The 26,545-nt window shown below is 48.6% G+C and overlaps 1 protein-coding gene across 5 annotated transcripts in view; it reads left to right on the top strand.

Moving 5' to 3' along the window:
- MMP2 (matrix metallopeptidase 2) overlaps positions 1-26,216 on the top strand; it is a 27,642-nt gene extending 1,426 nt beyond the window's left edge. For 3 of the 5 annotated variants that reach the window (XM_011971912.1, XM_011971913.1, XM_011971916.1), the window contains 12 exons: positions 2,724-2,950; positions 3,822-3,970; positions 5,105-5,233; positions 5,412-5,585; positions 8,337-8,510; positions 9,445-9,618; positions 11,886-12,041; positions 13,518-13,653; positions 17,285-17,421; positions 18,663-18,822; positions 23,062-23,171; positions 25,316-26,216. In XM_011971912.1, coding sequence (XP_011827302.1) covers positions 2,724-2,950; positions 3,822-3,970; positions 5,105-5,233; positions 5,412-5,585; positions 8,337-8,510; positions 9,445-9,618; positions 11,886-12,041; positions 13,518-13,653; positions 17,285-17,421; positions 18,663-18,822; positions 23,062-23,171; positions 25,316-25,419 — 1,830 coding nt within the window. In that variant the 3' untranslated portion in view covers positions 25,420-26,216. Of the gene's footprint in view, positions 1-354; positions 420-1,381; positions 1,699-2,723; positions 2,951-3,821; positions 3,971-5,104; positions 5,234-5,411; positions 5,586-8,336; positions 8,511-9,444; positions 9,619-11,885; positions 12,042-13,517; positions 13,654-17,284; positions 17,422-18,662; positions 18,823-23,061; positions 23,172-25,315 lie in introns of those variants that run through there. The other 2 variants (XM_011971915.1, XM_011971914.1) reach the window with 2 other exon arrangements.
- Positions 26,217-26,545: the final 329 nt, after the last annotated feature.

The following is a 26,545-nucleotide window of genomic DNA, read 5'->3' as shown; positions in this document are numbered from 1 at the left end:
GCGGGGCTTGGCAAACTTCTAGGAACCTTCAGCACAGATCCGGAGAGGGGCCTTTAAATAAACAGCTCAAGGGGGCCATTTGGGAAGTGATTGGGGCAGGAGGGAAGCAGAGAGCGCATCTTTCTTCACCTGGCTTAATGGACAAATCGGTCAAGGGCTGGGCCTCGGAAAGTTTCCTCGAACTTCTCCAAAGGGTCGGAGGAAAGAAGGAGAGAGCTTGCCCGGCAGGAGGGAGGAGGAGTGGGGCAGGCGCTGGAGGGCCTGGCGCGTGGGGCGGGGGCGGACTGCGCTCCGCTCGGGTCGGAGAGCGGCCAGCAAGTCCTCCTTCCTGGCTGGGTTCCCAAACTGCGGTTCAGATGTTGTCTTGTGAGCGTGCGCGCGCCTGGCTGGAGGGACACTGAGCCTGGCCGCAGTGTTGCGTAAGTAGGGCCTGAGGAGGGAGGCCAGCCAGGGACCCTTCAAGATGTCCTTTCCACTCTGGGGGATATCTGCTCCCTTGTTGCCTCAGCCACCCTGCCCTCCAGCCTCCCCCTCAACCTGTCCGGGAGAAGACGCCCATGACCTCTGGTCACCCTAGGAACTCCTTCAGGAGATGACACCTACCCTCTCCCAACTCTCACCCTTTCCAAGCAGCTAAGTCTCAGCCCCCTCTGGATAGATGGGTTGGGAAACCTCTGTACATTTTTAGAGGGCTACTTTTTTCAAGGGTCTGGAGCAGGCTAGCATAATGATGTGGCTGTTGGGTGGGGCTGAGAGTGGAGCTGTGGGACAATGACAAAGCTACTTGGGTTCCTTACACTTTTTCCAGCCAATGGGTCACAGGATGAACCCCTAAATTGAGGCTTAGCCTGGGGGCCACATGGGTTCTTGGCGTGGAACAGGAAGGAATTCAAGAGCCAGCCAACACAGTAAAGTGAAAACAAATTTATTAAGAAGCTAAAGGAATAAAAGGGTGATTATTCCATAGGCAGACCAGGGAATGGGCTGCTTGAGTGAGTATACACATGGTTATTTCTTGATTATATGCTAAACAAGGGGTGGATTGTTTAGGAGTTTTCCGGAAAAGAGATGGGGAGTTCCTGGAACTGAGGGTTCCTGTCCCTCTTAGACCATATCGGGTAACTTCTCCATGTTGCTATGGCATTTATGAACTGTCATGGCGCTGGTGGGAGTGTCTAATGTATTTAACATCCTAATAATTATAATTAGCATATAATGAGCAGTGAGCACGACCAGAGGTCACTTGCATTGCTGTCTTGGTTTGGGTGGGCTTTCTCCAGCTTCTTTACTGCATCCTGTTTTATCATAGGGGTCTTTGTGACCTGACCTGTATGTTGTGAAATCAGTCCTGCCAACCTCCTGTCTCATTCTGTGGCTAAGAATGCCTGCCCTCCTGGGAATGCAGCCCAGCAGGTCTCAGCCTCATCTTACCCAGCCCCTACTCAAGATGGAGGTGCCTGGTTTGAACACCACTGACAAACGGAAGTCTGTGTTGTCCAGAGGCAATGCAGTGGGGGGCTTAAGAAGATAGCTCTGAACTTAGACTGCTTGGCTTCAAATCAAAGGGTGCGTTAACTAACTAGCTGGCCTAGTGATGATCTTGGGCAAGTGACTTCTCAGTTTCTTCATCTGCAAACTGGGAAATTCCATATCTCAGGGTTAAAAGAGAGGTAATCTTAGGTGCTTACCTAGCACATGGTAAGTACTCAATAAGCACTAGCCATTATTCCTATTATATTATTATTATGTCCTTGATTTCCCCTTTCCTAACTACTTCCAAGAAGGCTAGGACCATTGTCAGAAGATCTCCTGGCTCCTTTCACCGTTCCAACAGGGCACTTATCACATACTTCATTTTGGTTTTATTTGTGATCTATCAGCCTCCCTACTAGGATTGCACTTTAGAGACAGAGCTGTCTATCTTGTTCACCAATTTATCCTCAGCAGTAGCACTGGGCTTGGTATGTGGTAGGTGCTAAAAAGTATTTGTTGACTAAATAAATGAGTCCGTTGCTCCCTGAACCTCTTTGCAGGGACCTGCTCAGTTTTGGCCTCAGTTTGGGCAAGGCCAGTTGTATGGCTCCTGAAGGACAGGACTGCTTTATTTTTGCAAGTGGCTGATTCAGGATTTGAACCCAGGTTTGTCTGCTGCCAGAGCCCATGCACATAGTCTTTGAATCTCTTTAGAAGAAAAAAGGAAGAAAAAAGTCCCCAAGTCACCAGCTGCAAGGTAGATAAAAGAGTTGATAGAGGTAAAGGAAGGATACTGGAGTATCACGTTTCCTAGCACAGGCTCTGGAGCCAGATTGCTTTGTCCCAAATCCGAATCTACCATTTGTGAACTGTGTGATCGTAAGCAAGTTTCTTAACCTCTCTGCGCTTCAGTTTCCTCCTCTGTATAATAGGGATAGTATATCTACATTATAGAGTTTTGAGCATTAAATGAATTAACATAGTCTGACTTTCGTGCCTGGGCATATAGTCAGCACCCAGCACCAACAAGCGGTGGCTATGCTCTCTATAGCTGTATGTCCTGTCGCTCAACTAAGGGGTGCCAGTGCTGATTTGGGAACCCGGTACTCCACCCAGTGCTCTGGGACCCCTGGCTTATATCCTGTCTGGACTATGGCACTGGGTTGGGGGCTGATTGCTACAGCCTGCTTTGGTTAATACTGTGCCATCTTAATGTGGCTGCTTGCCTTGGGGGTGTGCATTTCTTTCAGCAATACCTGAACACCTTCTATGGCTGCCCCAAGGAGAGTTGCAACCTGTTTGTGCTGAAGGACACACTAAAGAAGATGCAAAAGTTCTTTGGACTGCCCCAGACAGGTGATCTTGACCAGAATACCATCGAGACCATGCGGAAGCCGCGCTGCGGCAACCCAGATGTGGCCAACTACAACTTCTTCCCCCGCAAGCCCAAGTGGGACAAGAACCAGATCACATACAGGTGCCAGGGCAGGGCTTGGGGAGGCAGGGCCATCGGGCTGAGGGACACGAGTCTCCTTGACCCATGCATTCTCTCCACTCAGGGGATCCATGAAGTGTCTTTTGTGAAGGCTTGGCATCTTAGGGAGTTTCAATACACAGTTCTTAGAAAATGAAGTCAGACAGACTTGAATTTCATACTTGCTAGCCATCAGACATTGGGTTCCTTTTCAGTGCTGTGAATGTTGGCTTTCCAGTCTATAAAATGGGGCTTTAAAAATGCCCTTCCCCACATGGTTGGTTGGGGAACTAACCTAGACTGAACTAATACAAACGACTTCTATGATTTTTGACACAGAGCAAGAGTGTAGTAATGCTAGCCATTGTTATTGTTTTTAGATGAGGTCATTGGGATGGGCAGAAGGAACGTGATGATTGGTAGCTAATTGGGTTTAGCAGCCCAATTGGGTTATAAATTGTTGCTAATTGGGCTGAGAGCTGTGCTCTCTTTGGCTGGTGCTGGGTTCCAATGGTGAGATCTTTGCCTTATGCCCCGTAATGCACTACTTATGGCCCTCCCCCACCAGCCAGAAGTGACAGATGGAACTCCTGAGCTGGGGCCTAAAAATGTTGGCTGGCCTGGGACTCCCTGGGTCTTCAAGGTATCCTGGGAAGTTTGTTCTTGGCAGTGAGCCCTGCCCAACCTGCACACACATACATGCAGATACATGCTCACATACTTGTGCACCCTTCCCATGCTTGTGCATATACTTGTATGTTCACATACACACACACTCAAAACCTTTTCACATATCTGTGCACACACACATACTTGCATATGCACACACTTATGCCCATGCATACACACTCACATGCATTTCTACCACCTCCAGGATCATTGGCTACACACCTGATCTGGACCCAGAGACGGTGGATGATGCCTTTGCTCGTGCCTTCCAAGTCTGGAGTGATGTGACCCCACTGCGGTTTTCTCGAATCCATGATGGAGAGGCAGACATCATGATCAACTTTGGCCGCTGGGGTAGGCAGAAGATGGGGCAGAAGAGGGGCCAGCAGGGAACAGCGTAGAGACGAAGGGGCGAGATGGACATTAGAGGGGTGTGGGGATCCTGAGGGCAGCTTAGATAGGACAGTAGATGGTGTGGACCCTGGGGGTGGTTTAGATGGGGGCAACACAACACGGAGTGGACACTGGAGAGCCACGTTGACATAGGGGCAGATGGTGTGCTGTGGTGTAACCTGGAGGCCGTCTAAACCCGAAGCAAGTGGTCTACTATGCTGTCCAATATGGCAGCCATTAGGTAGAATATACATGGCTATTTAAATTTAAATTCGTTAAAAATTTAAAATCGGTTTCCAGGTCACACTGGGCACATTTCAAGTGCTCAAAAGACACAGGAGGTTAGCGGCTATTGATTTTGGACAGCACAGACAAAGAATTTTCCTCATCACAGAAAGCTCTGTTGGATGATGCTGGTAGATACTGAGGAAGTGTAGATATATGAGAGTGGTTTGGAAACAATGGAGCAGTGTAGACGTGAGAGGAAGGGTCATAGAACCCGGGGCCAGGTGGCCATGTGAGTTTATGGTGTGAACATTGCCAGTAGCACAGACATAAAGGTAGGTGGTATAGACACTGAGTGGTAAGTGATGAAGGTAAAGAGCATGGGAAACAGTGTAGACAAGTGGGTGGGTGGTACAGGCCTTGGTGACAAGGTGGGCATGAGGATTTGTGTTGCAGATATTGGTGATAGTGTGAAATAAAGGCAGGATTGTGGTTAAGAGGGCAGTATTGACAAGAGGGTGGATGGCATAGACACTGGGGATGATGAGGATGGGGTGAGGACACTAGTGTGGTAATGTGTGTATGTGGTAGGTATAGTGTCATGGTGGTAGTGTAGACAATGAAGGTAGCGGGTATGGATACTGGGAGTCATGTAAACCTGGGAGAGCAGTGTAGACCATAGGATGGTAACAACCGGGTCAGCAGATCTCTACCGAGCCCCAGTGTTTGCAGTCCTGGATAACCCCACTGGGATGAGGGAAGGGGACAGATGCTGGGTGGGCTGACAGGCTCCACATGTAGATGGGGTGGGGGGGGGGTTTCAGGGTCTAGGTGGCACAGCTAGAAGCTAAGACCCAATGTGTGTTTCAGAGCATGGCGACGGATACCCCTTTGATGGTAAGGACGGACTCCTGGCTCATGCCTTTGCCCCAGGCACTGGTGTTGGGGGAGACTCCCACTTTGACGACGATGAGCTATGGACCTTGGGAGAAGGCCAAGGTGAGAAAGGGGCCCTCTGCATGCCCCAGACCTTCTCTGTCCTGTCCTCTCTCCACTCCATCTGCTTGGACCGGAGAGGTGGGAGGGGAGCAAAGTCACACATCTGGGTGAGTCAGAATCTTGGTCTCCAAAGAAGGCATGGAGAAGTCCAACCTCCCCCTTCCATGTCACCCTTTAGTGGTCCGTGTGAAGTATGGGAACGCCGATGGGGAGTACTGCAAGTTCCCCTTCTTGTTCAATGGCAAGGAGTACAACAGCTGTACTGACACTGGCCGCAGCGACGGCTTCCTCTGGTGCTCTACCACCTACAACTTTGAGAAGGATGGCAAGTATGGCTTCTGTCCCCACGAAGGTGAGCATCCACTCTAGTCCCCAAGACTTTCCACCCCAAGCTTCCAGCTTCCCCGGCTCCCCACTGTGCTCCACCCTCTGCACTCTCCAGGACTGGCTGGCACTGCCAGTCAATGAGCATCCCTCCAACATCCTTCACTCAGTTCCCCCCTCAACCTGATCTGAGCCATTGTTGTTTCTCTCCCACCAGTACCATGATGAACATAATACTTTAATTAAATCAAGTCGATTTTTTTTTTTAAGTTTCACCATTAGCAATCATTTAGGAGTCACAGATTTGATGTGCTAATTATTTATTTCTTACATATGTTGGAGTAAACTTAGAACTGTTACAATGCCCAGTGGTTCTCTCTAGAACCAGTCTTTATACTTCAATCAAGATTGATACTTCAAGGGCATGAGGAAAGGCTTGCTGGTAGCTGGAAACCTAGCAGTGTGATAAGGAGGCAGGACTCAGACCAGGGCTGGACTCAACCTGGTTTGCGAACTCCAACTGAGGAATTTCACCTATTGCTCCAGCCTTGGTCCTGATGCTGCCTCTGCTAATGCGTGCATGCGTGTGTGTGTGTGTGTGTGTGTGTGTGTGTGTGTGTCTGGGCACAGAGGCTATACCATCTGCCTCTCTTGGGCACTGTCTTTTTCTGCCTCCTGTGTAGCTTGTGTCTGCATCTCTGTGTCTTGATAAATACTTTAGGCTTGACCCAGTATTTGTGTTTGTGTGCTTGTCAGTGCCCGAGACACAACATTTTCAGAGATTTTGAAGCCACATGGGGGAAACCTTTTAAAATGGGGTATAGATATTGACATACACACTCAATCCTTGCTAAAAATATCCTTAACACACTTCATAGTCATGACGGTGTATGTAACTTCATAGTCTATGAAGTTATCATATTTGATAATTCTGCAGATTGAAAGCCCAGAAAACCTGGGGAAAACGGAAAAACGTCTAAAAATTTTTAACACCATCTTCTTTCCCATCTCACAAAGACTCTTTAATCTACATAAACTAAAGACTGTCTTTTTGTCCGTAATTTTACGTCTGTGAATCTCCCTAACCCCATTGTAACTGAAAACTAAGCACCAACCATCTTCACAGAACGAAAGAAACAAAGAACTAGTTAATCCCCTTCCTGTTTACGCTTTTATTACCAGAGCTAAACTTTATATTAAGTAAGAGTTTAAGCCATTCACCATTAATAAGTCAGAAATTTTGAAATAAAAATGTTTTTTGTATCTTGCGTTTCCCGGTAGGGATTACATGTGGCATTAACCCTTCCCTGTGTCACCCCTCTGATAGGAACAGAATGCTTTGATGATAGATAGATGTGGAAACAGCTGTATTTCATAAGTTTGGGAAGGGTTATTCCCTGCATTGGACATTAGTTATTTACTTTGTGCTTAGCCAGATGCAAGTACGCACAACACGCACGTGTCTGGGTCTCGAGGCAGAGATTCTTGTTACTCAGCCCCTGCTGACTGCTGAGTCAGTGTCTGATTCTTGCCATCCTTGTCAGGGGAATTTGGGAGGAGACAGGGGCTTCCTGGGTGGTAGAAATGCGGCTGATGGGAGGTCAGAGGCAGGGGGCTGGCACTGGTTAAAGTTAACACTTCGCCTTTCTCAACTCTGAGGCCACTAAGGTATCTGGACTCAGTCTTGCCTTTTCTCTAGGTGACATTTTTTTCTGGCATTGCAGGACAAGGTCTTTTGGTAGAGAGGGGAGCAGTGAGGATACAGGACTCCAAGTTCTGTGGTGGGAGGCCAGGCACTGGGCTCCATTCTGGCCATGGTGGAGTTAACGGGGGCTGGTGAGGTCACCTCTGGCGCCGTTGTGCACAGATGGTCCTTGTTATGGACTTGTGGTTTTGCTAGTTGGCAATTCCAGAGACACACCATTTTTTAGCTTTGGGTGGATGAGGGGAAGACGGGGAGAATCCAAGACACACAGGCCAGGCTCTGAACCCCACTCCCTCCCCCAGCTTTCCAGTTATGGCCCCTGTCTTGAAGATGTCAAAGTAGAAGCCCAGAGTGTTTAGTAAAAGGAACCTGAAGGCACCACCTCCCTCTCCCTCCCTCCTCCTCTTCTCTCTTTCTCTCCCTCCTACAGAGACTGCAACAAGGCCATCCAGGAAGGGGCCTGGGGTTGACAGGAGGTAAAGCTTTCTTTCTGTGTATGCGTGTGCACACACACATCTACATGTATGAGAGTGACAGACTGAGCAAGAGAGATTGAGATTGGTGTGTTTTGTAGTTTTTAGTTACAACCTTCATTCACTTCTCTCATTTATGTGACCATGAGCAGTTTGAGAACCAGCTTTGTCCTAGCCTTGATTTCTCCACCTATCAAACGGAGAGAGATTCTCGTGGTCCTGCCTGCCATGACTGTTATATTCATGTCATACATCATTATTACATGAAATTTGGATGGTACAGGCATGGACCAGGCAGTGTGGATAGTGACCTTGGGGCTGAGGCAGGGTTCTAGAAGCCCTTGCTGTGTCCCAGGTGTCAACCATTTTGTTGTTGGATGGTCCATAAGATCCCAGGGGAGGGATTGGGATAACCAGGGAAGCAGGGCTTCTCTCTGGGAGCTCAGAGAAGCAGCTCCTTACCAACCAGTAGAGATGTTTTCTTAATATTTTAACAAGGCATCAACTTCACTGATGTGAACCGGCAGATGGGCAGCCAGCCAGCTGTATGCCCATGGAGGCATGTCTCATTCATATCCTTCTCTCTCTCCCCTACCCCTAGCCCTGTTCACGATGGGCGGCAATGCTGAAGGACAGCCCTGCAAGTTCCCATTCCGCTTCCAGGGCACATCCTATGACAGCTGCACTACTGAGGGCCGCACGGATGGCTACCGCTGGTGCGGCACCACTGAGGACTATGACCGCGACAAGAAGTATGGCTTCTGCCCTGAGACCGGTGGGTGCCACTACCTCTCCCTCCCTCAGGGCCCAGCACCTGCTGTCTGATAAAAAACCCGTAAGACTCCCTGTGCCAACCTCCTTTCCCCAAGACAGGGATGCTAAGACATCTGTGCGAATGACATCCACACCCAAGATGTCCGTGCAGCTGGTCAGGATACTTGTCACCTGGTATGGCCTGGACACTGACATCAGAACAGACATTGGGTATCAACAGTTGAATTGGTGACACCTAAATGTCAGGCCTGCTCAGGATCCTCTGACTGACCTGCATCCCTTTTCTCTCAGACTCTCTGACAGATACTTCTCTCTCCTCCTCTGACCCTGCAGTCTCTCTTCCCTGCCTTTCCTGGTCTGTATCTCCACCTTTTAGTCTGTTTTTTATTAAAAGCTCCCTGCTTTCTTCCCTGTCCCCCTCTTGCCCTCCTTCTCTCCATTTCTCCCTCCTTTCCTTCTTCCCTTCCTCCAACAGGAATTTACTGAGTGCCTGCTTTGTGCAGCAGATGCAGAGGTTGGTCTCAGAAAAGCCCTGCCCAAGGGGGCTCACAGTTGAGGAGCGTGTGCTGGTGCCATCAGCTTCATCCAACTCCCTTTGCCCCTAGCCCATCTGCCCCTTTCCATGGGAGGCTCATTAGAACTCTGAAATCTGGCTTCCTGGGTTTGAATTGCAGCTGATACTTCCTAGCAGTGTTGGCTCAGGGAAATTTCATCATCTCTCTGATCTCCTGTTTCCCATCCATGAAACGGGGTGCCATTCAGTCCCTCCTGCACAAGGCTGTTGTCAGGGGTGGGGTGAGATGAGTCTAAAGATACAGTGCCTGGGACTGAGTCTGATTTAGGTGTGGCTTGCTAAGATCAGCATCATGTCATTGCTTCCTGCTGGTAGCCTCAGACTCTTTGCTGTGCCTTGACCTGTATCCCTAACCCCACAGCCATGTCCACTGTTGGTGGGAACTCAGAAGGTGCCCCCTGTGTCTTCCCCTTCACCTTCCTGGGCAACAAGTATGAGAGCTGCACCAGCGCTGGCCGCAGTGATGGAAAGATGTGGTGTGCGACCACAGCCAACTACGATGACGACCGCAAGTGGGGCTTCTGCCCCGACCAAGGTACGAGGCCCTGGTCATTGGACAGAGACCCTGGACATCTCCCTTGCCCCTAAACTTGCTCCCAAAACCTTCCTGAGACCTCACCCACTTCAAGCATAGACACTGCCCCTCAGACACCCATCTACCCAGACCCACCCATCTGGGCTGAGACAATGCCCATCTCTGGTGGAACCAAGGTCCCTGCTTAGATACTGCCCATCCAGGTGGAGGCACAGCCTCCAAAACCAGACCCTGGTAGACCAGATGCTGCTACCTGCCTCCTGGGCAAGAACCGGCCTTCCTGAGGAGTCACTGCTCTTGCCTTCCCCTTCAGCCACCCTCCAGGTGGGCTTGTAACTACCAAAAAATGGCTGAGTTCTGAGTACAGGTTACCAGAGAGACAATTCTCCTGAGACATTTCCACTGCACAAAGAGGTGCCTTCAAGGAGCTGGGGGGCAGCAGAAGAAAGGAAAAAAGGAACAGCCTCATGCTTGAGCTGACCCCATGGTCCACACAGCCCTGGGGGAGCCCCCAGAGCCCTCCCTCCCCCATCAGTCAGCACCATCTGTTACCAGGTGTAAATGGTGGGTCCTTGTCAGTCCTGGGTGCTGAGGATGCAGCTGGCTGGGACAATTCTCTGCCCCCTAGGACTCACAAGCTTGGGGGAGAGAGTGCCCAGGAGACAGCTTGTGACCTCACTGTGTGCGTGGTGCAGTGAGCAGGGTGCTTGGGGCCCTGTGCCCACTCCAGGCGCAGGGCCCAGGGTTACAGGGTTACTTAAAGCTCCCTGATGGCCCACAGTGGCCAGGTGAATGGGCAGGTCCAGGGCCTGTCAGAATTAGGCAAGCCTGTCTTTATGTTACTTTCATTCTTTATAATCATCATGAGATGGAACTTGGCAGATGTCAGTGGACAGAGGCTGGCCAAAGGAGGTTTTCTTATCCCTTGCTAAATTCCTTGCTAGGACACATTCTGATTTTACCAGCCTTCTACCTAAAGGTGGGATTCTCCATCTCCCTGAGTAGTTAGTTCAAGGATCGAGAGCTCAGTGACTCACCCAGGGTGAATATTATAGTCTCCTAGGGCTGCCATGACAAAGTGCCACAAACTTACGGCTCGAAACAAATCCCATGTATTCTTTCATGCTTCTGGGAGCTAAGGTCTAAAATCAAGGTGTCATTAGGGCCATGTTCCCTCTGAAGGATGTGTCACTCCAGTCTATGCTTCTGTCATGATATGGATGGCCGCCTTCCCCCTCTGTCTGCCTCTCTTCTTTTATTTATTTATTTATTTTTTGAGACAGAGTCTTGTTCTTGTTGCCCAGGCTGGAGTGCAGCGGCACGATCTCGGCTCACTGCAACCTCCGCCTCCTAGGTTCAAGTGATTCTCCTGCCTCAGCCTCCCGAGTAGCTGGGATTACAGGCATGCGCCACCATACATGGCTAATTTTGTGTTTTTAGTAGAGACGGGGTTTCTCCATGTTGGTCAGGCTGGTCTTGAACTCCTGACCTCAGGTGATCCACTTGCCTCGGCCTCCCAAAGTGCTGGGATTACAGGTGTGAGCCACCGCACCTGGCCTCTCTCCTCTTCTTATAAGGTCACAAGCCATATTGGATTAAGGGCCCACTGTGGTCCAATCTGACTTCATTTTAACTTGCATCCTAATTACATGTGCAAAGACCCTATTTCCAAATAAGATCACATTCACAGGTCCCTAGGGTTAAGACTTGGGCAAATCTTTTCTGGGGGGACACATTTAACCACAACAGGGTGTGACAGGTTTTGCTCGCTGGCTGTGGCTCAGCCTGTGCAACCACGCTAAGCGGGAATGGTTTCTACTGCTTTCACTTGGGCAGAAATGGTAGTAACATGGGGCCAGTCTGTCCCCACTATCTTACCTCTTCAGAGAAGCTGAGGAGCTGGGTTTGTAGAGCTCATCTTTTATAGAGAGACACAAAAAGCCAGGAAGCAGGATTTTAAAATGAATAGGGTTTTAAATAAAAAATTCACAGATACTACTTGTCCTGTTCCTTTATAACACATCTGTCCTGATACTAACCTGGAAAGAGACAAGAGGACTTTGGCTGACCCCACTTGGAGGCAAAAGGCACTAATCCCAAAATTGTGTATTAATCCCAGAAAAAACAAATCAATACATGCCGCTTCCAGGGCTCTCTAGCCTTACTGTGGGGCTGTCCTCAAAAGTCTGCTTCACTGGGTCAGATCCTGACTTCTCTCTCATCTCTCCTCCTGTCTTTCAACCCTCTCCTCTCCCTGCAACCCTCAGGGTACAGCCTGTTCCTCGTGGCAGCCCACGAGTTTGGCCACGCCATGGGGCTGGAGCACTCCCAGGACCCTGGGGCCCTGATGGCGCCCATTTACACCTACACCAAGAACTTCCGTCTGTCCCAGGACGACATCAAGGGCATTCAGGAGCTCTACGGTAAACCTTGGGGGGTGGGGGATAGGGTCGGGGGAGGTCATGTAGCCTGGGGTGGAGGCCCAGGGGTTGGGATCAGCAAGATCTCATCCAGCCAGGAGTGCTGGAGACAAGGGCAGGAAGCGGGAGTGTTGACCTAGTCCTGGGAAGGCAGAGCAGTTCTGCAAGGGGATACTTGGATAACTCTTCCCTATCTGAACAATGCTAATATCCATGTCACTCTTCGCTCTCCATTTCTGGGTTTCTCCCATTTTCTAGGTGAGTAAGGTCACCTGGTGCAAGGTTACACAGGTTTCAGCAACCCAGTGGAGTTTAGAATCCAGAAGAATAGCCAAGTACAGGACAGAATTTTCCGTCATGTGGAATTACCTTAACAGTAGGCGGGTGGAAGCTTCTGGCTTTCATAATAAGCTTTGATTTTAGTATGTAATAGAAACAGAACAACCAGTGCCTTAAGCCAGTGATTTACTTATTGTTGGTGCTTACAGTGAGGCTAGAGTTTAAAAAGTCTGTTCATTTTTTTTTTTTTAATGAAATATTTAGCCGGCCGGGCGCGGTGGCTCAAGCCTGTAATCCCAGCACTTTGGGAGGCCGAGACGGGCGGATCACGAGGTCAGGAGATTGAGACCATCCTGGCTAACACGGTGAAACCCCGTCTCTACTAAAAAAAAAAAAAAAAAAAAAAAAACCAGCCGAGCAAAGTGGCGAGCGCCTGTAGTCCCAGCTACTCAGGAGGCTGAGGCAGGAGAATGGCATCAACCCGGGAGGCGGAGCTTGCAGTGACCTGAAATCCGGCCACTGCACTGCAGCCTGGGTGACAGAGTGAGACTCTGTCTCAAAAAAAAAAAAAAAAGAAATATTTAATGGTCCTGGTGATATCTGAGCCAGGCCAAAATAGTGAAAATGGTGATGAAGTTTGGGGACCGCTAGACTCAGGAAGAAGCCCAAGGTCTGCTGTGAAGGGTGCTGGGTTCAAGCGTGGCCTCTGCCCCTCACCAGCTACAAGATATTGTGCAAGTCTTTATACCTCTTTGGACTCAGTTTCCTCATCTCTAAAAGAATTGCTTATCATGAAGAGTGCCCCACTCTCAGTGCTGGACACACCAGTGGCCCCCTGACTGCCCTGACTCTTGTGATTCTAAGAATCTGAGCTTTGGGTTTGAGTCCTTGGGCAAGTCACTCAACTTTTCTGGGCCTCAGTTTCCTCACCTGTGAAATGGTGCAATAATGATACCCCACTCTCAGGGATATAGAGAGGACCGATTTGGGTGATATCAGTAAAAAGCGAATCTAAAGTACAAAAGGCCCCAGGACTCCCAAAGTCCAGGCATCTTCTTGTTATCTTACGGAGCTTACACTAAGGCCAGAAGACAATTTCTTCTGACTCTTAGCAGATTGGATGGGCACCCCTGGGGGCTCAGCCTGGTGGGGAGAACCTTTGCAGCTGCAGAGAGTCTAAGATCAGGTGTTCTCCCCCAGGGGCCTCTCCTGACATTGACCTTGGCACCGGCCCCACCCCCACGCTGGGCCCTGTCACTCCTGAAATCTGCAAACAGGACATTGTCTTTGATGGCATCGCTCAGATTCGTGGTGAGATCTTCTTCTTCAAGGACCGGTGAGTGCAGGAGCTTGCTTCTTGTCCTCCTTGTCTCCTGTCCTCTGCTCTTATACCATTACTCTTTTCCCTCACTCTTTTCTGAAGACCCCACCAAGTGCTTCGCAGAATGACCTGTATTAGGCAGTTTCTGCTGTGTATCAAACAGCCTCCAGGTTTTAGTAGATTTTTTGCACCCGAGCATTTTGTTTACTCTCCTATAGTCTGTGGGTCTACTAGTTATCTTGGTTTCCAGCTTCAGTTTGGGTTCAGGTATGCTCTGCCTGTTGTTCTCATGGGATTAGCAGCTACACATGGCAGATGACATGGTGCTAGAGGCCAAATTGAACTACACAAGTGCATTTAAAGCCTCTACTCACATCTTGTCTGAGAATATTCCACTGCCTGAAATAAATCACATGGCAAATCCCAACACCTACCCTAGAGGGTGGTACTGCAAAGTCACATGGAAATGCACATGAATATATAATCCTAAAATAGAAATGGAGGGAAGAATTGGGAACAATAATTCAGACTACAACAGGACTTCTTCTAGAATGGCGTTGCCCTCAAATGGCCAGATTACTCTGTGTATGGGTGGTGAGCGACTGCAGAGTAGAAAGAGGTGGTATTCTACCTGCTATAGATAAAAATCACCACTCAGTTGACTAACGGCTGAGGTTTACCGTAATGTCCTAGCTCCCTGGAGAATGGCAGGCAGTATCTAGGACCTCATTAAAGGGTCTGTCCTTCCATTCTTCTATCATCCATCCATCTACCCATCCATCTATCCATACCTGTATCTTTCCATCCATCATCCATCCAGCCAGCCAGCCATCTGTTATCCATTATTTATGATCCAGCCATCCATTATTCATTATTCATCTGTTTATTCATTCATAGAGCGTAGTAGTTGAGAAAATGGACCCTGAAGCCAGGTTGTCTGGGTTAGAATTCTGTACCTGCTACTTACTGGTTATGTAATCATAGCCACGTTAATTAAGTATCTTCTTTGTACCTTGGTTTCCTCATTTATAAAATGTGGCTAATATTCCAACCAATCTCCTAGAGTTGTTGTAAGGATTAGATGAACTTAGCGCTGAGAACAAAAATAATGCCTGACACAGAGTAAGTGTATTCATATTAGCTATTATTATTGACAAATAATTGTTTGACATCTACTGTGCCAAATACTTGGCTAGGCTTTAGTAGCTGGAGGAGGAAGAATGATGTTCTTGGGACAGTGGGGTTGGGGGCTGCTAGATCAGTGTTCTCAAAGACAGGAGCGTGGGCCTCCCATAACAGAACCACCTAGAGTGTGAGTATTAAAAGGTGGGTTTCTGCCCCCAGAGTGTGAGTATTAAAAGGTGAGTTTCTGCCCCAGCTTCAGACCCTCCTGACTGGAATCTCTGGGGATAGGCCCCAGGAATCTGCATCATAGCAGATTCTCCCAGTGATTCTGATGCACATTGAAGTCTGCATCACAAGTACAGTTTGAGAAATAGGCATATAGAGAACTGAATGGCAGGATCAAAGAAAAGTGATCGCAGAGGCATTAGGTGCTTTTGTGGGCACATCCCAGTCAAGGAAGACTTCACAGATGCAGCAGCATTTGAGCAGAGCCTTTAAAGGAGAAGCAATAATCTGATGGGGGTGACAAGTTAGGAGGTTCTTTGAGACAGAGGGACCTGCAGAGCCAAGCCATAGTGATGTGAGAGTTTCTGGATTAACCAGCGAGAATCTGGTGAAGCTAGAAGATGTTCCATAAACGTTCAGGAAGGATTTCCTCTACTCTAGGCACTGGGCCAGATTCTGGGGTGCAGATGCTTTGCCCTTCACAGGGTCTGCTGGCCAGTGGGGAAATGGCAAGAATGCAATGAGAGATGAGACTTCGAATGTAGTGAGAAATCAGGTCCCATCAGGCCTCGAATGCCCAAACCAGGGTATATAACAGCAGATGTCAGCGCTGCTCTGCAGTCCTCATTGTAAGGATCTGGCAATGTCCTTCATCTGGAGCACCTCCCACTAAGAAAGCCCTGACCACACACGCAGATCTCAGATGTGTGGGGCCTAGGAAAGGATGCAGAGCCCAGACCCTGACTGGAGCCATCCTTGGCCTACCACATCACAGTTTTCTTTCAAAAGGAACTTGATGAATGTTTAATGGGCTTGTTTGATTAACCAGTAAATATTAAACATCAACCACGAACAAAAATTGCTGCTAGACACTGGTGAGGGTGGGGGTCGTGAAGGACAGTATCACAGGGTGATTAAACTCAGACTTTGGAGTCAGATCTGGATTTGAATCTTGGTAATAACTAAGTAATTTGAATCTTAACCTCTCTGAGCTTCATTTGCTAAATAAAAATTGTGACACCTTCCTATGTTAGGATGTTTTGCTGCAAAAACAGAGACGATCCCTCTGCAAACTCAATCCAACCTAAACAGTAGAAAGAAATTGCTTTCATGTGGTACAAAGTCCAGGGGTAGAACTGCCTGCAGGGGCAGAGAGAGGGTCAGTGACTTGATGTCTTTGTCCACTGCTAGCCTCTGCACTGAATTCATCCTAAGGCCGGTTCCCCCTTATGGTCACAAGAAGGCTACCAGTGGTAATTGGGGCTCTAATCCTTCCCCTTTCCCAGGAAGTGAGAGAGAAAGAGACACGCACAGATACGCACACACAGACCCCCAGATGTGAAATAAGTCTGTGTGTTCCATCTTAACATTACTGTAAAGTCATATGGCAACTGCTGAATCAGTAACAGTACCAGGGAATGCTAAACTCTGACTGGCTTAGACCAGTTCTCAAACTTTGGCATGCATTAGAATCATCTGGAAGGCTTGTTAAAACACAGATTCTGGGCCCCGAGCCCAGAGATTCTTATCTGTAGATCTCTGGAAGGACCCAATCATTTGCATTTCTAATAAGTTCTCAGGTGCACAGATGCTGCTGGGCAGGAGACTGCACTTGGAGAACCAGTGGCTTAGACCAATCAGTATCTACCCCTAGAATGGGAGTCGGGGACACAGGGTCTGAGGAGGTGAAGGCTGGATCATAAATGTGGAGTTTTGTGAGGAAGGATGGTGGGGAAATAGATAATAAATGCTAGGTAGACCATCCAGAGTGCATGCTGTCTTATAAGATTGTGAGGATTAAATTACAAGGCACAAAAAGCGCATGACACTTAGCAGGACCTCAATAAATGATAACTCTTACTCTTGACAAAGTACACAAATTCATTTCATTTTAATTCAGGAAATACTTGAGTGTCATCAGCTACTGCCCCAATTGGCTTCTAATCAAACAGGAGAGTTAAGACAAACAGACACTACTGTTCCAGGCACTCAGAGTTGATGATTTTGAGAGGCTTAGAGAGGGAAAACACAATATGGACAGAGGTAGTCAGGGAAGGCTTCCTGGAGGAGGTAGAGGGAGAGAACAAGGTAGGAGGATGTTTTTCAGCTCCGGCAGATTGCAGACAGAATCTCTGCCCATTCTCCAGTCCTTCCCCAACCTTCCTTTGATCTTGCCTCCCACTCCCATCAAGGAATCATCTCTGGGATGTTTCTGGGTGGGTTTGGGGCGTGCGTGTGGTTCGAGCTGCAGGGTGACTGAAGATGTGGTTTCCTGTGCCCCCTTGCCTCCTGCCAGGTTCATTTGGCGGACTGTGACGCCACGTGACAAGCCCATGGGGCCGCTGCTGGTGGCCACATTCTGGCCTGAGCTCCCGGAAAAGATTGATGCAGTATACGAGGCCCCACAGGAGGAGAAGGCTGTGTTCTTTGCAGGTGTGTGGGAAGCACCCTTCCTTGGCCCTCAGCTCCACAGGACTCTGCACTAGGGCTCCTGCATGTCCCAGGCTCACTCCCCCTCCCAAACCACAGTTCCTATGCACCCGTGGGTGCTCCCTCTCCTTTATAGATTCATTCTTTCAACATCATTTCCCAAAGTGTGCAACTCATCTGGGAGACTGGTTCCGACACCCAACATCAGATAGCATTAACCTTCAGTGTACACATTTCATTTTCTTAATTATTTTCAATCATCTCATTTCTTTTCTAGAAGAAAAAAAAGTCTCAGTTTAGTGCTGGCGTGTTCCTAACACCTTTGTAGTGATACAGTCTTTGGTAGGTAACAGTTTTAGTTCAAATGTTTTAAAGAAGATTTGTTTTCATTTTTACTTTTAAACACAAATTGATTTTAACAGGTAGTTAGTTATAACAGGGTGAAGTTTCAAATCAGGACAGAAACGGATTATTCAGTAACTGATATTTTGACAGTCAAAAACCATTTTTTAATAAATTTGTTTTTAAAGATTTCCAAATGAATTCACTGAAAGCTGAATGTTAAGTAAATAATAGTACAAGGAGTTCCTAGAAGTGGTAAAATCATCAAGGTGAGGTCTGTATGGCTAAGGTTTGGGAAGCCCTGCTCATTTAACATTTATTGGAGCATTTCCACGTGCTGGGCTTTGCCAGAGCCTGGGGATACAGGCTCTGCCCTCACATTGCTCACAAACTACTTGGGGAGACAGACAGCTGGGGGTTATGAGGGGGTAAGGAAGGACTTAGGTCCCTGCCCTGGTCTGAGGTGGGATCCTAGAGAAGATAAAGGCTCAGCCAAGACTATGGGTACTTATTGTCTCCACCACCTGGCTCCCATCTCCCCCATCCCACCATAATCCTGGGTCCTGGCCAGGACAACTGCTGGCTCCTACGGCACCTTTTTGCAAATTAGCAAAAGGTGCCTCTTCATGGCAGGCAAGGCCCTTAGAGTGCACGACTTGGTGAGCAGAGTGTGAGCTGGATTTATCCCCCAACTCACTTCCTTGACCAGGCACCTTCTGTAATTGACTTCTGAAGTCCTCTGTGTGAGCCCTGACTCTGGGCACTGCAACCAGGAGTGAGCAGGAAGTTGCACTCTGTTGGGAATGGCTGCAGTGGGGCCTGAGGACAGACAGATGATGGGAGGAACAGGCTGGCCTAGGGCATGTCAGCACCAGCCAACACACCCTTTGCTTCCACCCTAGGGAATGAATACTGGATCTACTCAGCCAGCACCCTGGAGCGAGGATACCCCAAGCCACTGACCAGCCTGGGACTGCCCCCTGATGTCCAGCGAGTGGATGCCGCCTTTAACTGGAGCAAAAACAAGAAGACATACATCTTTGCTGGAGACAAATTCTGGAGGTAAGGGAGGGCGGTGGGTAGGACAGCAGCACAGTTGACTGTGAGAGACAGAGAAGCCGTCCTGAGGCTTCAAGCCTCCTGGGTCGAGTTCAGAGGTCGGTGGGCTCTGGATGCCCTCTCTCTGGTCTCTAACCTCTGAGATATTGCCAAAGGTGAACCATTCTTGTCACATTGCTGATATAATTCTGGTAGGAACATCCTTTCCCTTTGCAGAATTCCTTTGATTGGCCCATGTCTGGTCTGGACCCCCACATTTTGAAATGACTCACCGAAGAAGGGGGTAATAAAAATAAAGATAGTAACTGCTCCTACCGACACTGTGTGCCAGAGACTGTCCCAAGGGCTCTGTGAGGTGGGAATTATTACTCCTCCCATTTTACAGATGAGGAAACTTGGGTTCAGGAAGGTTAGGTAACCGTGGCTGGACACAGTGGCTCATGCCTATAATCTCAGCACTCTGGGAGGCCGAGATGGGCAGATCACTTAGGTCGGGAGTTACGAATCAGCCTGGCCAACACGGTGAAATCCTGTCTCTATTAAAAATACAAAAAATTAGCTGGGCATGGTGGTGCATGCCTGCAATCCCAGCTACTCAGGAGGCTGAGGCAGGGGAATCACTTAAACCCGGAAGACAGAGGTTGCAGTGAGCCAAGACCATGCCACCACACTCCAGCCTGGGCAACAGAGCGAGACTCCATCTCAAAAAAAAAAAAAAAGAAAGAAAGAAAGAAAAAGAAAAAAAGAAAGGTTAAGTAACCAGCTTGGAGTCACACAGCCAGGTAGGGACAGGTTGGGATTTGAACCCTGGCATTCTGTCTCCTGGGAAAACATGTTAGTCTTCACTACTATTCTGTACCTGAGATGGTGGGGTAGGGGATTCCAAGATATAGGGGAACATGATGGCAGAGGACAAAATATTAAGAAGACTTAGAGATGGGTGCAACAGTCATCCATAGAAACCAGCATCCAAATCAGACCTTTTGGAAGGAACAGGCACCCTGTGGCATGGCCACAGCAGGCCCGTGGCTGTGGGTACAGGTTGGCAGGGGAACAGTTTGGAAGCAGGTGGTTCTGTGCTCCAGGTTATCTACAGGGAAGGGTCCAGTTCTGAGGGGCTATGGTCATGACCAGGGAACCTAATACCCAGGAATGGCTGGTGAGAGGTAGCCCAAACCTCAGGAGTTTGACTGTAATTCTTCACACTTTCTAGAAAAGGAAATAGAGGTCCAAAGAAATTAAATAACTTGTCCAAGCTATTGAGATATGTGTGTTTGCACGACACCAGGATTATAGCTACTTCTCTTGTATTCTAACCAAGTGCCCCCTGCACTATACCTGCCAGTCCATTTGATTAGTGGGGAAAGAGTGATTGGGGCACAAAGACTTGTGGTGTGTCTTTCTATCCCCTCCCTCCTGGTATCCCCACATTCCTTCCGTGGCTGCCACTGCATCTGGGCTCTACCCAAGAATTTCAGAGGGCACTCCCTGAAGCCTTTGTCTGCCATCCCCAAAACAATCCCATTTACTTCCCAAGGCCTCTGTCTTCTCCCCCTTCCCTCCTCCCCACTCTTCTGCCCCCCAGCTGCCCTGCATTCAGAAACTCTTTATATCCCAGGCCTGCCCATGTCAGGGTGGAATTCCAGACATATTGCTAAGACACTTAGCAACCTAAGCTGATTGATATCTCAAGCCTCAAGAAAGAAAACAGTCAGGCAGGAAACCACAGAGCAGGCTTTCCACCCACAGGCTCCAGACACTAGCAGGCGCGTGTGCACACACACACACATACACACACACACGTACTGCGAATGACATCTCAGCATTGTAGGAACCCTCAATCTCCAAATCTTAGAATTGTGGCTGGTGAGCGGCACAGACCCACAGAAACGTGAATCTTAGAATCCTAAAGCTCTGATGTTTTCAGATTACGGTGTTGGAAGGACTTTTTAAATCACTTTCCCAGGCACTGTATCTATGTAGACATGCAAAAACAGACCTGTTCCCAGCATATAGGAGCATGATTGTGTGCACACGTGCGCGCGCGCACAGACACACACACAGAGGCATGCAGGTTGTGGCAGTGCCTTGCTGGGTTTCCAGGCAGAGTTATTTGCCTCCCAGTCCTTTTCCATACAAGCCCACCTCCCAGAGCTGGAGCCAGGACAGACAGCCTGCTCTACAGAGGAACCACACTGAGACTTCCTGAAAAGGGGCAGAGCTGAAAGGCCTATCAGAAGCTCTGGGCTGGCTTCCAAAGGAGACAGATCTCTATTCCAAGAGAAGTGGTGAGGAGTCTGCAGAGGCCCCCGAGGCATCTTTGCTGGAGAAGGAGAGAGCCCCACAGTGACAGAGGCTGAGCAGCTGTCTTCAGCATGCCAGGAAAGGCTCAGGCCCTGCTTATAGAAGCTTTCACTAAGCCACAAATATATGTTCAACATCTGCTGTGTGCCAGGCACTTAGCTAGCTGCTGGAGAGACGGAGTCAAGAAATCATCCCACCCTGCCCTCATGTAGTAGAATGAGGGAAAATTATGTAAACACATTTGAATCAGATAATGATGGCTGTCAGTATCAGGCCTCTACCACAGCCCAGCCTGAGACTATGCATATCACCTATATTTCTCAGTTGAGGTAGATACTGTTAGTTCCTTTACCCAAGTGTGGAAACTGAGGCTAAAGTGGCTGAAGGAAAAGCTGGGACACAAATGTCTGTGTTCTTAACACCTGCTATACGCGGCAACTTCTAAAGCTGCAGAGAATACCACATCTTCGGACACCACAGTGCTTGCATTCTTTCTGGATGAAAAGAACTTGGAAGCAGAATAGTTCTCTTATCTGAGCCTCAGTTTTCTCATCTGTAAAATCGGGCTTGACTTCTGCCATCCCCATCTTCTGTGGGTAGAATGAGAAAGAAATAAAGTTCAAGCGTGGGACACACATCTCCAAACCATCCTAACACTAGGGAATGTAGTTTGAGGGCTCAGTGGAGGTGCCTCGGATGGGATTGGGATTTTGAGCTAGGGAACTTGGTTTTGGTGCCCCAGGCCATGAGGAAGCATGCCAGGTTTTGTAAGAACGAGTCTAATGCTGCAGCTGGGATTAAGGAAGGCTTTTCTGGCAGTTATTTGGGGTGATGGCTGAGTGAGAAGTTCCCTCTAGAAGGGAGCATATAGGGAAAGCTGCTGTTGGGGTCCAGGGTGGAGGTGGTCAAGGCTGGCTGCAGAGAGGAAGAGAGCCCACTAGGAGGCACTGTGGAGCAAAGGGTGGCTGCTACCAGGATGGGATTGAAACAGATCCGTTTAGAAACAGCTCCAGTTGGGCAAGACTTGATCTTGTTTACTAGGATATCCATAGCTCCCACAGTGGGAGCTCAGTAAATATTTACGGAATAATGAAGTGGAGAAGCAAAGGACTCAACGTGACAGCAGCGTTTAAAAAGTTCTCCAAAAATCTTAAAAAACAGAAGGGTTGCTAGCCAGGGAGAAGAACATACCAACCGGCACCCAAAGTATCTACCTAAATTAAAGGCAGGGCCCAGGATTGCTGTGGCCGGAACTGAGGTGGCACCCTGTGACTAACAGGCCTTGGACTCACACATACCTACCACCTTGCATTGTAACCTCACTGCCCCAGCCGTGATCATCTCCCAGGGCAGGGATTGTCATCTCCCTTGATAGACGAAGAAGCAGCAATTTTTCCAAGCCACAAAGTGAAAGAATGGTGGGGCAGGTTCTCATCCCTGGGCTTCTAGTTTAGCACTCCTGGGATTATAGCAGGGATTTGCTTGTAAGGGAGCTAACATTTCTTAAATACCTACTAAATATTTATAAGACATGGGGATAGAGGCTCTGCATGTGCTATTTTATTTAATGCATGCATTAAATTAAATACACTAAATTAGACACAACCCCATTTTACAACTGGTAAAACTGAGGCTGTATGGAAAGCGGTTAACACACTGTTTGGCATGTAGTAAGTGCTTTATAAATGTTAGCAGTAATCATGAGATTGTTTTTATGGGGTCATCCAAAGTCATATAATTAAAAGTGGTAGATTTGAGGTTCAGACTCAGGTCTGATTCCATGCTCTTCCTTCCACTGCAGCCGGCTGCTTCCCTGAAGGGCTAGGTCTGGTTTCCCAGGCCTAGCCAGGAGCCATCAGCTGGGTGCTCCCATCCAGGCTAGGGGGGAAGTGTCTTTTAGAGAGGCCCTGCTGGTTCACTGTGTCTGTTTCTTTACAGATACAATGAGGTGAAGAAGAAAATGGATCCTGGCTTCCCCAAGCTCATCGCAGATGCCTGGAACGCCATCCCGGATAACCTGGATGCCGTCGTGGACCTGCAGGGCAGCGGTGAGCCACCCAGGACTGTCTCCGCTTTCTAGGACTCCCCGCCCCTAGCCAGGGCCCAGCTCCTTGCAAACACACACTTCTTCATTGTGCAGGGCAGGCAGGCAGGCGGCGCCCGGGAAAACAAATCAACTCCTTCATCCCGGTGCTGGGAAGGTTTCCAGATCCCTGACCTCTGCTCCTTGGCCTGGCTCCAGGCAGTAAGACCCAGAAAGGCTTCTCACAGCTGCAGGGCCTGGAGCCAGGGCAGAGGAGGATGGAAGGCCTGGGCTGGGGGAAGAGGAAGGAACATGGGCTCTGTGCTGTGGATTCATTCTGGGGTTTGGTCCAGGCCATTTTGGGTTTCGTAGGCCTGTGACCACCTCCCATTAGCAGAAGGATGGCTCCATTTGAGACAAGGCAAACTTTGTCATGCTCTGTTGCTCATGTGGCAAAGATCCCCTACTAAGCCAGTTTGCCCCTGGCCCCTTGCTGATTAAAACACAACCAGTAGCAGCGAGGGATAGAATTTGGAGTTTGAAAGTCATACTCTTGAGGAGGCATCTGTGAGCTCTCTGGGGTCCTGGAAATGGATCCAGTTTGGCTTTTTTAGAGGAGATTTTAACTAAATTCCACAGAATTTTTTTTTGAGCACCTACTCTATGCTAAGCACAAGTCCTGACCTCCGGTAGCTGAAGGTCTTATATGTCCAAGAAAAAGCAGTGTACAATCAGATGCTAGACTAGGGATTATCTTCAAGAATAAACATCTATTGAGCACCTACTGCATGCTAGCATATTAATAGTAAATGAATTATGTATGTCAGGAGTCATAAATTCCAACAGCTCCATGGATCAGGCAGGTAGCACAAATGAGTAAAGCAGGCAGGGGCAGACAGTGGGGAATTGTGGAGTCTGCGCTGAATCAGAGAGCACGTGCCTCATTTACAGGAGACAGTTGCTTCTCACCTTCACATAATTATTGGCGGGCAAGATTAGGAGCTTAGGCCAGGTGCCATGGTTCACACCTATAATCCCAGCACTGTGGGAGGCCAAGGCAGGAGGATTGCTTGAGCCCAGGAGTTTGAGACCAGCCTGGGCAACACAGTGAGACTCTATCTCTGCAAAAAATATTTTTAAAAACATTAGCTACACGTGACGGCACACATCTGTAGTCCCAGCTAGTGGGGAAGGTGAGCAGAGAGGATCGCCGGAGCCCAGGAGTTTGAGGCTGCAGTGAGCCATGTTCATGCCACTGCACTCCAGACTGGGCGATAGAGTGAGACCCGGTCTCAAAAAAAAAAAAGAATGGAGTCTGGTGTTGTTAGATATTCTATATTAGACATTCTATTTTTTTTAATAGAAGCCGGAAATCTGTATTTTTGTATGACTTTTCTGGATGTTTACACGTTGGCAAGTTATTCAGATTTAAAGACAAAACTAAACAAAAAAACTTGTGAGAGTCAAATAAAACCCATCTGTGGGCCTGATAGGACTGGACGTATCCTGTTTTGCCACCTCTGGTACATGGACTGTGCTTAGTTTGATGTTTGTGTTAAGTGGGGCTATTGTTTTTAATAATAGCATATGTTATCTGACTTAATGCTCACTGCAAGCCCTAGAAGGTTGATATCTTTATCCTCATCTCAGAAATGAGTGAACAGGGAATAAGAGAGCTTATTTCACAGCCATTTTCCTTCTTCCAGTCCCAGAGGGGGCTCTTCTGGGCTTTTGTTGTGTTTTGGTTTTGTTTTTATTTTATTTTCTTCAATCAGCTCAGGCTGAAACAATTGAATTTTGTTTTCTTAGAGATAAGGTCTTGCTCTGTCACCCAGGCTGGAGGCACAAACATAGCTCACTGCAGCCTCGAACTCCTGGGCTTAAGCGACTCTCCCACATCAGCCTCCCAAGTAGCGTGGCCTACAGGAATGCACCACTATACCCAGCTAATTAAAAAAAAAAAAAAGTTGTAGAAACGGGGATCTCTTTATGCTGCCCAAGCTGGTCTCGAACCCCTGGGCTCAAGCAGTCCTCCTGCCTCAGCCTTTCAAAGCTCTCTTCTGGTTTAAAAACTTCTTCCCTATGCCAGGCAGAAGTTCAAAGTTCCTGGGAACCTTCTGTGTGCCAGAATGTCAGGATAAGGGGGTCACAGTCTCTTCTTTATCCCAGGTCACAGCTACTTCTTCAAGGGTGCCTATTACCTGAAGCTGGAGAACCAAAGTCTGAAGAGTGTGAAGTTTGGAAGCATCAAATCCGACTGGCTAGGCTGCTGAGCTGGCCCCGGCTCCCACAGGCCCTTCCTCTCCACTGCCTTCCATACACCGGGCCTAGAGCACTAGAGAACGACCCGGAGGGGCCTGGCAGCTGTGCCTTCAGCTCTACAGCTAATCAGCATTCTTACTCCTACCTGGTAATTTAAGATTCCAGAGAGTGGCTCCTCCCTGTGCCCAAGAATAGATGCTGATTGTACTCCTCCCAGGTGCCCCTTCCCCCTCCAATCCCACCAACCCTCAGAGCCACCCCTAAAGAGATACGTTGATATTTTCAATGCAGCCCTGCTTTGGGCTGCCCTGGTGCTGTCACACTTCAGACTCTTCTCCCTCCACAACCTTCTGTGGCTCACAGCACCCTTGGAGCCAATGGAGACTGTCTCAAGAGGGCACTGGTGGCCCGACAGCCTGGCATAGGGCAGTGGGATGGGGCATGGCCAGGTGGCCACTCCAGAGCCCTGGCTTTTCACTGCTGGCTGCCTTAGAACCTTTCTTACATTAGCAGTTTGCTTTGTATGCACTTTGTTTTTTTCTTTGGGTCTTGTTTTTTTTTCCACTTAGAAATTGCATTTCCTGACAGAAGGACTCAGGTTGTCTGAAGTCACTGCACAGTGCATCTCAGCCCACATAGTGATCGTTCCCCTGTTCACTCTATTTAGCATGTCCCTACCGAGTCTCTTCCTCCACTGGATGGAGGAAAACCAAGCCGTGGCTTCCTGCTCAGCCCTCCCCGCCCCTCCCTTCAACCGTTCCCCATGGGAAATGTCAACAAGTATGAATAAAGACACCTATTGAGTGGCTGTGTTTGCCATCTGTTTTAGCAGAGCCTAGACAAGGGCCACAGACCCAGCCAGAAGCGACAACTTAGGAAGTCCGAATCTCTGCTCCCTGCAGGGCACAGGTGATGGTGTCTGCTGGAAAGGTCAGAGCTTCCAAAGTAAACAGCAAGAGAACCTCAGGGAGAGTCAGCTCTAGTCCCTCTGTCCTGTAGAAAGAGCCCCCAGGAAACAGCAATTCTGTTGCTTTATTGTGGCATCTGTTCAAGGTTTGTTTCCTCTTTAAGTCTCAGTTTCTTCATTAGCAATCATATCAGTTTTAATGCTACTACTAATAACAATGAACAGCAACG

This window comes from Mandrillus leucophaeus, unplaced genomic scaffold (assembly GCF_000951045.1).
Source record: "Mandrillus leucophaeus isolate KB7577 unplaced genomic scaffold, Mleu.le_1.0 Scaffold125, whole genome shotgun sequence".
In the NCBI taxonomy this organism is placed as follows: Eukaryota; Metazoa; Chordata; class Mammalia; order Primates; family Cercopithecidae; genus Mandrillus; species Mandrillus leucophaeus.
This window is presented reverse-complemented; position numbering and strand designations above follow the sequence as displayed.